We start from the raw sequence: 11298 nt of genomic DNA, 5'->3' as shown, positions 1-11298 counted from the left end.
AGTTAAAGGGGAGAGCGGGGAGTCGGCCAAAATGTCCCCATCCCGCGGGCGGGGATGTTCACACATTCAGATGTTCACAGATACACTCTCAGTCCGGGTCTGTGTTCCTGCAGAGATCCCAGTGCCTTCCTCCCGGTCTCATTGAACCGATTCCTCGCCAGCCTGAAACAGATGGGAGAATAAAGATGAAATAAACAGATTACACAACAGTGTCAGTAACAGGGGACCGGGGCTAATGTTTCAACACCACTCACAGACAAATATCACCAGAAAAATCACGGATCCACTAATATTTTATCACATTGAACATTAACACAAACACTCACCCGATCCACTCCAGATTCGGGAGAGTCGGCATGAGGCAGCGGAGAGCGAGGACAGATCCGTCTGTCAGAGAGTTTGATCCCAGGTCCAGCTCCGTCAGTGATGTGTTTTTACTTTGATCGGAGGCGAGATGGTCGGCACTAGAATCTGTGAGACCGACACCCCACAGCCTGGAGATGAGAGAGAGTGAGGGTGAAGGACACAGAGAGACAGGAGACAGTACAAATCCCCAGTGTTTATCAGTGACACAATTACTGATCACATTAATGTTCAGTGTCAGACTCCCAGTGACTGTAAACACAATCTCCCACAATCTGGTACTTACACCAGTTTCTGTATTTTACACTCCGGGTTCCTCAGAGCCGCAGACACCAGTTTCACTCCTGAATCTCCCAGGTCATTTCGCCCAAGTCTAAACACAAACAGACAGATTGATGAACAAAGTGATTCAAACCGTGGGTCTGGGGGAATTTCTCTCACTCGGATATTTCAGGAAACATTAAACTCTTCAGTAAATCACTGATCGGATTTCCCATCACTGTCAATGTCCCTCACTGCCCAGCTCCAGGGTATTCGCCGAATGTCAGTAATTTCGTCTGTCGGTGTGACCTTGTAGACTCCACATATTCTGTCAAATTCCCCGATAGAGAAAAAAGAGTTCCTGGCCGAAATGTAGAAATGTCAATGGGATACAGTGAAATAGACCCACCCGAGCTAAAAGGATGGGGAAGACAGATCCCACCGGAGTAAGGGGGATTGGGAACAGAGGACCAACAGCGGGATGCGGAAGAGAAATCCTTCAGAAGGATCGGGGATGCAGAAGTGAGATCCCACAGGAGAAAGGGGGATGGGGGAGAGAGATCCCACAGGAGAAAGGGGGATGGGGGAGAGAGATCCCACAGGAGAAAGGGGGATGGGGGAGAGAGATCCCACAGGAGGAAGGGCGATGGGGAAGAGAGATCCCACAGGAGGAAGGGCGATGGAGAAGAGAGATTCCATAGGAGGAAGGGGGATGGGGAGGAGAGATCCCACAGGACGAAGGGGGATTTGGAAGAGAGGCCCAAAAGGAGAAAGGGAGATGGGAAAGGGAGATCCCACAGGAGGAAGGGGGTTGTGGAAGAGAGATCCCACAGGAGGAAGGGGGATGGGGAAGAGATGTCCCGCAGGAGGAAGGGGGATGAGGAAGAGAGATCCCACAGAAGTAAGTGGGATTGGGAAGAGAGATCCCACAGCAGGAAGGGGGATGCAGAAGACAGATCCCACCGGAGTAAGGGGGATTGGGAACAGAGGACCATCAGCGGGATGCGGAAGAGAAATCCTTCAGAAGGATCGGGGATGCAGAAGTGAGATCCCACAGGAGAAGGGGGGATGGGGGAGAGAGATCCCACAGGAGGAAGGGCGATGGGGAAGAGAGATCCCACAGGAGGAAGGGCGATGGGGAAGAGAGATTCCATAGGAGGAAGGGCGATGGGGAGGAGAGATCCCACAGGACGAACGGGGATTTGGAAGAGAGGCCCAAAAGGAGAAAGGGGGATGGGAAAGGGAGATCCCACAGGAGGAAGGGGGTTGTGGAAGAGAGATCCCACAGGAGGAAGGGGGATGTGGAAGAGAGATCCCACAGGAGGAAGGGGGATGGGGAAGAGAGATCCCACAGGAGGAAGGGGGATGGGGAAGAGATGTCCCGCAGGAGGAAGGGGGATGAGGAAGAGAGATCCCACATAAGTAAGGGGGATTGGGAAGAGAGATCACACTGAAGGAAGTGGGATGGGGAACAGAGGCCCAACTGCAGGATGCGGGATGCGAAAGAGAGATACCTCAAAAGGAAGGGAAATGGGGAAGAGAGACCTCACAGGAGGAAGGGGGTTGGGGAATAGAGATCCCACAGGAGGAAGGTGATGGGGAAGACAAGTTGCCACAAAAGGAAGGGGGATAGGGAAGAGAGATACATCAGAATTAATGTGGAGGGAAAGGACAGATCCCACAGGACGTGTGGTGATGGGAAGAGAGGAATGTGGATGAAGAGAGATGACACAGGATGAATGGGGGATAGGGAAGAGATCGCACAGGAGGATGTGGGATGGGGAAGAGAGATCGCACAGGAGAAATGGGGATGAGTAGGAGAGATCCCTCATAAGTATTGGGGGACGGGAAAGAGTGATCCCACGGGAAGAGTGGGTTGGGAAAAGAAGACCCACAGGAGGAGGGGGGATGGGGAAGAGAGATCCCAGAGGGGTAAGGGGGATGGGGAAGAGAGATCCCACAGCAGGAAGGGTGATGGGGAAGAGAGATCCCACAGTAGGAATTTAATGGGGAAGTGAGATCCAACAGGAGGAATGTGGATCGGGAAGTTTGATCCCATAGGAGGGTGGGGGAATAGGAAGAGAAATCCCACTGGAGGAAGGGGATGGGGCAGAGAGATCCCACAGGAGGAAGTGGGATGGGGTGAGAGATCCCACAGGAGGAAGGGGAATGGGGGATAGAGATCACACAGGAGGAAGGGGGATGGGGGAGAGAGATCCCACAGGAGGAAGGGGGATGGGGGAGAGAGATCCCACAAGAGGAAGGGGGATGGGGAAGAGAGATCCCACAGTAGGAATTTGATGGGGAAGTGAGATCCAACAGGAGGAATGTGGATCGGGAAGTTAGATCCCTTAAGAGGGTGGGGGAATAGGAAGAGAAATCCCACTGGAGGAAGGGGATGGGGTAGAGGGATCCCACACGAGGAAGGGGAATGGGGAAGAGAGATCCCACTGGAGGAAGGAGCATGGGGAAGTGAGATCCGACAGGAAGCAGAGGACTCACAGGAGGAAGGGGGTAGGGAACAGAGGCCCAACAGCAGGAAGCGAGATGCGGAAGAGAGATACCTCAGGATGAATGTGTATGGAAAAGACAGATCCCACAGGAAGTGATGTGATGGGAGCAGAGGCCCCACAGAAGGAAGGGGGATGGGGAGGTGGGATCCCACAGGTGGAATGGCGGTGGGGAAGTGAGAGCCCACAGGAGGATATCGGATGGACGAGCGATCCCGAAGTAGGAAGGAGGATGGGGAAGAGATATCCCACAGGTGGAAGCAGGAAGGGGAAGAGAGATCCCACAGGAGGAAGGGGAATGCTGAGGAGAGATCCAACAGCAGGAAGGGGGAGTGGGAACAGAGAGCCCAGAGGATGAATGGGGGATGGGAAAGTGAGATACCACAGGTGGATTGCTACCCGTGCCACGTGCTAGTGAGGCTAGAAATAATGCAGCTAAATACGTGGCTGAGGGGATGGTGCATGAGGGAGGGGTTCATGTTTCTCGACAATTGGGCTTTCTTCCAGGGGAGGTGGGACCAGTTCGAATTGGGCAGTTTGCACCTGAACTGGAGGGGGACTAACATCCTTGCCGGTAGGTTAGCAAGTTCTGCTCCGGGAGTTTTAAACAAGGTTGCAGGGGGAGGGGGCAGAGTGTTAGAGCAGATAGCGATGTGGAGGGGGATAATGGTCATGCGAGGACTGCCTGTATAGACAGATATCAATGGTTTGTACGTGATAGAAATGTTCTCAGGTGCATCTATTTCAATGCAATGAGCTCAGGGCGTGGATTGGCACATGATGATTTCGACATTATTGCTATTAGTAAGACTTGGTTTGCAGGAGGGGCAGGACTGGCAGCTTCATGTTCCGAGGTTCCGTTGTTTCAGATGTGATCGGGGGCAGGGATGAAAGGGGGAGAAGTGGCATTACCAGTCAGGGAGAATATCACAGTTGTGCGTAGATGGGGCGGCCCGGAGGTCTCGTCTACAGAGGCCGTATGGGTGGAGCTGAGGAACGGGAAAGGTGTGACCTCACTAATAGGGTATTATTATATACGGCCCAATAGTCAGAGAGAATTGCAGGAGCAAATCTGCACAGAGTTAGCACACCATTGTAAGAAACAGAAAGTTGTAATCATAGGGGATTTCAACTTTCCACATATTGACTGGGACTCACACTTTGTGAAAGGGTTAGATGGCGTGGAGTTTGTCAAATGTGTTCAGTAAAGTTTTCGAAATCAATATATTGAGGTACCAACGGGAGAGGGTACAGTACCTAATGTCTTATTAGGGAACAAGACAGGTCAGGTGACAGAAGTATGTGTAAGCGAACATTTTGGGTCCAGTGACCATAATGTCATTAGTTTCAAGATAATAATGGATAAGTATAGGACTGGTCCACCAGTTAAGGTTCTGCATTGGGGAAGTGCCAATTTTGTGGAAATGAGAAAGGATCTGGGAAGAGTGGATTGGGATAAGTTGTTTTCTGTCAAGGATGTGTTCAGTAAGTGGAGTTACTGAACTCAGCTTACATCCAGAGTTTGCATGTTCCTGCCAGGATTAAAGGCAAAGTTAACAGGGATAGGGAACCTTGGTTTTCAAGGGATATTGGCGATCTGGTTAAGTAGGTGTTCAGCAGGTACAGATAACAAGGAAAAAAATAAGATACCTGAAGAGAATAGAAAATATAAGGGAATACTAAAGAAGGAAATCAGGAAGGCAAAAAGAAGACATGAGGTTGTGTTGGCAGATAATGTGAAGGTAAACCCGAAGGGTTTCTACGAGTATATTAAGAGTAAAAGGATAGTAAAGGACAAAATTGGTCCCCTAGAAGATCAGAGTGGTTGTCTATGTGGTCGATGTGTAGAGCATCATGAGATGGGGAAGATCTTAAACAGTTTTTTTGCGTCAGTGTCTACTCAGGAAACTGGCATAGCGGATATGGAATTAAAGGAAACAAACAGGAGTGTCATGGAACGCGGCCAGTGAGTGAGTGGGCCAGTGAAGGAGTGGAAATTTGAGGCTTTGACTCGAGAGATTCTGGCAGTTTTGGCAGTTGGACTGTGCAAATCAAGACAACCAAGATTTGAATAGCTCAGACTCAGCAGAAATCAGCTGATTGACCAAGCAGTTTGAAAAGCTCAAACAAATAAATAGAGGGGTAGCTCAAGCTGAGCGGCCTGTGGAAAGCGGCCAGTGAGTGAGTGGAGATTTGGGGTTTTGACAGGTCTTTACAATGCCTCCTGAGACGGTGATGTGCCTCCTCTGTGAGATGTGGCAGTCTTGGGGGAACTCCCCTCTCCCGCAGAGTCACATCTGCCAGAAGTGTATGCGGCTGGGCGATCTGGAAGACCGTGTGAGGAATCTGGAGCAGCAGCTGGATGACCTTCGACTCATAAGGGAGAATGAGGCAGACATAGATGAGAGCTACAGGGAGGTAGTCACACCTAGGCTGCCGGAAGCAGGTCGTTGGGTGACAGTCAGAGGGGGGAAAGCAAAGGAGAGTAGACAGGAGGTGCAGAGCACCCCTGTAGCCATTCCCCTGAATAATAAGTTTACCGTCCTGGATGCTGTTGGTGAGGACCACCGACCAGGTGTGAGCCACGGTGGCAGGGCCTCTGTCACTGAGTCTGACCCTGTGATGCAGAAGGGTGGGACGGAGAGGAGGAGAGCTGTCGTCATTGGAGACTCTATAGTCAGGGAAGCAGACAGGAGATTTTGTGGACGTGAGAAGGAAACCCGCATGGTTTGTTGCCTCCCGGGTGCCAGGGTCCGGGATGTGTCTGACCGGGTACATGACATTCTGGTACGAGAGGGAAAGCAACCAGAAGTCGTGATACATATTGGTACCAATGACATAGGCAGGAAGAGGGATGAGGTCCTGAAGGGTGAGTTTAGGGAACTAGGCAAAAGGCTGAAGAACAGGACCTCAAGGGTGGCGTTCTCAGGATTGCTGCCAGTGCTACGTGATAGTGATGGTAAGAATTGGAGGAGATGGCAGTTGAATGCGTGGCTGAGGAGTTGGTGCAGGGGGCAGGGTGTTAGATTTTTGGACCATCGGGATCTCTTCTGGGGAAGGTGGGACCTGTACAGATTGGATGGGTTGCACCTGAACTCAAGGGGGAGCAATATCCTTGCTGGTAGGTTTGCTAGCATGGTTCGGGAGGGTTTAAACTAATTTTCAAGGGGGATGGGACCCAGAGCGATAGAGCAGTGAAAGAAGTGCATGGAGTAAAGCCAGATCTGACACATAGAGAGGCTTTGAGGAAAGAGCAGCAGAATAAAGGGTATAAAGGCAGTAAGGTAGAAGGGCTAAAGTGCGTGTACTTCAATGCAAGAAGGATCAGGAAGTGATGAGCTGAGAGCTTGGATACATACATGGAATTATGATGTAGTGGCCATTACGGAGACTTGGCTGGCACCAGGACAGGAATGGATTCTCAATATTCCTGGATTTCAGTGCTTTCAAAGGGATAGAGAGGGGGGAAAAGGGGAGGACGGGTGGCATTACTGGTCAGGGATACTATTACAGCTACAGAAAGGATGGGTAATGCAGCAGGATCCTCTTTTGAGTCAGCATGGGTGCAAGTCAGGAACAGGAAGGGAGCAGTTACTCTACCGGGGGTATTCTATAGGCCCCGTGGTTGCAGCAGATATACCGAGGAGCAGATTGAGAGGCAGATTTTGGAAAGGTGCAAAAATAACAGGGTTGTTATCATGGGTGACTTTAACTTCCCAAATATTGATTGGCACTTGATTAGTTCCAAGGGTTTAGATGGGGCAGAATTTGCTAAGTGTGTCCAGGATGTATTCCTGTCACAGTATGTTGACAGGCCGACTGGGGGGAATGCCATACTAGATCTAGTATTAGGTAACAAACCGGGTCAGGTCACAGATCTCTCAGTGGGTGAGCATTTGGGGGACAGTGATCATCGCTCCCTGGTCTTTAGCATTATCATAGAAAAGGATAGAATCAGAGAGGACAGGAAAATTTTTAATTGGGGAATGGCAAATTATGAGGCTATAAGACTAGAACTTGTGTGTGTGAATTGGGATGATGTATTTGCAGGGAAGTGTACTATGGACATGTGGTCGATGTTTAAGGATCTCTTGCAGGATGTTAGGGATTAATTTGTCCCGCTGAGGAAGATAAAGAATGGTAGGGTGAAGGAACCATGGGTGATAAGTGAAGTGGAAAATCTAGTCAGGTGCAAGAAGGCAGCATACATGAGGTTTAGGAAGCAAGGATCAGATGGGTCTGTTGAGGAATATAGGGGAGCAAGAAAGGAGCTTAAGAAGGGGCTGAGAAGAGCAAGAAGGGGGCTTGAGAAGGCCTTGGCGAGAAGGGTAAAGGAACACCCCATAGCATTCTTCAATTATGTGAGAAACAATAGGATGACAGGAATGATGGTAGGACCGATTAGAGATAAAAGGTGGAAGATGTGGATGGAGGCCGTGGAAGTGAGCGAGGTCCTCAGTGAATACTTCGCTTTAGTATTCACCAATGAGAGGGTACTTGATGACGGTGAGGACAATATGTGTGAGGTTGATGTTCTGGAGCATGTTGATATTAAGGGAGAGGAGGTGTTGGAGTTGTTAGGACGGATAAGTCCCCGGGGCCTGTCGGAATATTCCCCAGGCTGCTCCACGAGGCAAGGGAAGAGATTGCTGAACCTCTGGCGAGGATTTTTATGTTCTCGTTGTCCACGGGAATGGTACGGGAGGATTGGAGCGAGGCGAATGCTGTCCCCTTGTTCAATAAAGGTAGTAGGGATAGTCCAGGTAATTATAGATCAGTGAGCCTTACATCTGTGGTGGGAAAGCTGTTGGAAAAGATTCTTAGAGATAGGATCTATGGGCATTTAGCGTATCATGGTCTGATCAGGGACAGTCATCATGGCTTTGTGAAGGGCAGATCGTGCCTAACAATCCTGATAGAGTTCTTTGAGCAGGTGACCAGGCATATAGATGAGGCTAGTGCAGTGGATGTGATCTACAAGGATTTTAGAAAGGCATTTGACAAGGTTCCACACGGTAGGCTTATTCAAAAAGTCAGAAGGCATTGGATCCAGGGAAGTTTGGACAGTTGGATTAAGAATTGGCTTGCCTGCAGAAGGCAGATGGTCATGGTGGAGGTAGAACATTCAGATTGGAGGGTTGTGACTGGTGGTGTCCCGCAAGGATCTGTTCTGGGACCTCTACTTTTTGTGATTTTTATTAACGACCTGGTTGTGGGGGTGGAAGGGTGGGTTGGCAAGTTTACAGACGACACAAAGGTTGGCGGTGTTGTAGATAGTGTAGAGGATTGTCGAAGATTGCAGAGAGACATTGATAGGATGCAGAAGTGGGCTGAGAAGTGGCAGATGGAGTTCAACTCGGAGAACTGTGAGGTGGTACACTTCGGAAGGACAAACTCCAAGGCAAAGTACAAAGTAAATGACAGGATAGTTAGTATTGTGGAGGAGCAGAGGGATCAGGAGATACATGTCCACAGATCCCTGAAAGTTGCCTCACAGGTAGATAGGGTAGTTAAGAAAGCTTATGAGGTGATAGCTTTCATAAGTCGAGGGATAGTGTTTAAGAGATGCGATGTAATGATGCAGCTCTATAAAACTCTAGTTAGGCCACACTTGGAGTACTGTGTCCAGTTCTGGTCCCCTCACTCTCGGAAGGATGTGGAAGCATTGGAAAGGGTACAGAGGAGATTTACCAGGATGCTGCCTGGTTTAGAGAGTGTGCATTATGATCAGAGATTAAGGGAGCTTGGGCTTTACTCTTTGGAGAGAAGGAGGATGAGAGGAGACATGATAGAGGTGTACAAGATATTAAGAGGAATAGACAGAGTGGACAGCCAGCGCCTCTTCCCCAGGGCAATACTGCTCAGTACAAGAGGACATGGCTTTAAGGTAAGGGGAGGGAAGTTCAAGGGGGATATTAGAGGAAGGTTTTTCACTCAGAGAGTGGTTGGTGCGTGGGATGCACTGCCTGTGTCAGTGTTGGAGGCAGATAAACTAGTGAAGTTTAAGAGACCACTAGACAGGCATATGGAGGAACGTAAGGTGGAGGGTTATATGGCAGGCAGGGTTTGAGGGTCGGCACAACATTGTGGGCCGAAGGGCCTGTAATGTGCTGTACTATTCTATGTTTTATGGAACATATAGAGATTAAAGAGGAGGAGGTGCTTACTGCCTTACAGCAAGTAACGGTAAATAAATCCCCCAAGCCTGACATGATATTTTCTCGGACCTTGAGAGAGACTAGTGTAGAAATTGCAGGGGTCCTGGCAGAAATATTTAAAATGTCCTTCGCCATAAGTGCGGTGCCGGAGGATTGGAGGGTAGCTCATGTTGTTCCGTTGTTTGAAAAAGGCTCCAAAAGTGCACCAGGTAATTACAGGCCAGTGAGCCTGACATCGGTATTAGGTAAATTATTGGAAGGTGTTCTGAGAGATCGGATATACAAGGATTTGGGCAACCAAGGGCTGATTAAAGATAGTCAGCATGGCTTTGTTCATGGCCGATCGTGTTTAATGAATCCTGTAGTGTTTTTCGAGGAGGTTACCAAGAATGCACATGAAGGAAAGGCTGTGGATGTTGTCTACATGAAATTCAGAAAGGCTTTTGACAAGGTCCCATATCGGAGGTTAGTCCAGAAGTTTCAGACAGTAGGTATCCATGGAGAGGTTGTAGATGGGATTCGAAATTGGCTGTGTGTGAGAAGACAGAGAGTGGTAGTGGATCATTGCTTCTCAGACTGGAGGCCTGTGACTAGTGGTGTGTCTCAGGGATCTGCGCTGGGAACATAGTTGTTTTTATCTATATCGATCTAGATGATAGTATGATAAGTTGGATCAGTAAGTTTGCTGATGACACTAAGATGGAGGTGTTGTGGACAGCGAGGAAGGCTTTCAAAGCTTGAAGAGGGATCTGGACCAACTGGCAACATGGTCTAGAAAGTTGCAGATGGAATTTAATGCAGACAAGTGTGAGGTGTTCCATTTTGTAAGGACAAATCAAGGTAGGGCATACACAGTAAATGGTAGGGCACTGAGGAGTGCGGAGGAAGAAAGGGATCTGGGAGTTCAGATACATAATTCCCTGGAAGTGGCGTCACAGGGAGACAGGGTTGTAAAGAAGGCTTTTGGCATCCTGGCATTCATAAATCAAAGTTGAGTATAGGAGTTGGAATGTTATGGTGAGGTTGTATAAGACATTGGCGAGGCCAAATTTGGAGTATTGTGTGCAGTTCTGGTCACTGAACTATAGGACGGATATCAGTAAGACTGAAAGTGAGCAGAAAAGATCTGCGAGGATGTTGCTGGCTCTTCAGGAGTTGAGTTACAAGGAAAGATTGAACAGGTTAGGACTTTATTCCCTTGGAGCACAGAAGAATGAGGGGAGATTTGATAGAAGTTTACACAATTACAAGGGGTATAGACAGGGTAGATGCGAATGGGATCTTTCCACAGGGATTAGGAGAGATAAATTACAAAAGGACTTTGCTTCAGGGTGAAAGGGGAAAGGTTTAGGGGGAACGTCCTCACTCAGAGAGTTGCGAGAGTGTGGAACGAGCTGCCATCTGATGTGGAAAATGCGGACACACTCTTCAGTTTTAAGAATAAATCTGATAGATGCATGGACGGGAGAGATCTGCAGGGTTATGGACTGGGTACAGGTCAATGGGACTAGCGGAATAAGGTTTTGGCACAGAGCAGAAGGGCCGAATGGCTTGTTTTCTATGCTGTAGTGTTCTATGATTTTACGATTCTATGAAGGAATATGGGGAGGTCAGTTCCCACAGGAGGAAGGGAGGTGGGGTAGAGAGATCCGACAGGAGGAAGGGGGATGGGGTAGAGAGATCCGACAGGAGGAAGGGGAATGGGGAGGAGAGATCCAACAGGAGGGAGGGGGATGGGGAAGTGAGATTCCACAGGAGGGAGGGGGATGGGATAGAGAGATCCGACAGGAGGAAGGGCAATGGGAACGAATACCACTGGAGGGAAGGGAATGGGGCAGAGAAAACCTACAGGAGGAAGGGTGATGGGGAAGAGAGATCGGACAGGAGGAAGGGGAATGGGGAGGAAAGATCCAACAGGAGGGAGGGGGATGGGGAAGTGAGATTCCACTGGAGGAAGGGGGATGGTATAGAGAGATCCGACAGGAGGAAGGGGAATGGGAACGAAT

At 49.3% G+C, this 11298-nt stretch overlaps 1 protein-coding gene across 1 annotated transcript in view; it reads right to left on the bottom strand.

Moving 5' to 3' along the window:
- Positions 1-322: 322 nt before the first annotated feature.
- The window catches only part of LOC140721628 (NACHT, LRR and PYD domains-containing protein 3-like), a 28511-nt gene continuing 17535 nt past the window's right edge, over positions 323-11298 (bottom strand). Inside the window, exons 3-4 of the mRNA XM_073036440.1 lie at positions 650-736; positions 323-494 (exon numbers count right to left, since the gene is read on the bottom strand). Of these exons, the coding sequence (XP_072892541.1) occupies positions 323-494; positions 650-736 (259 nt within the window). The remainder of the gene's footprint in view (positions 495-649; positions 737-11298) is intronic.

Source organism: Hemitrygon akajei, unplaced genomic scaffold (assembly GCF_048418815.1).
Source record: "Hemitrygon akajei unplaced genomic scaffold, sHemAka1.3 Scf000058, whole genome shotgun sequence".
In the NCBI taxonomy this organism is placed as follows: domain Eukaryota; kingdom Metazoa; phylum Chordata; class Chondrichthyes; order Myliobatiformes; family Dasyatidae; genus Hemitrygon; species Hemitrygon akajei.
This window is presented reverse-complemented; position numbering and strand designations above follow the sequence as displayed.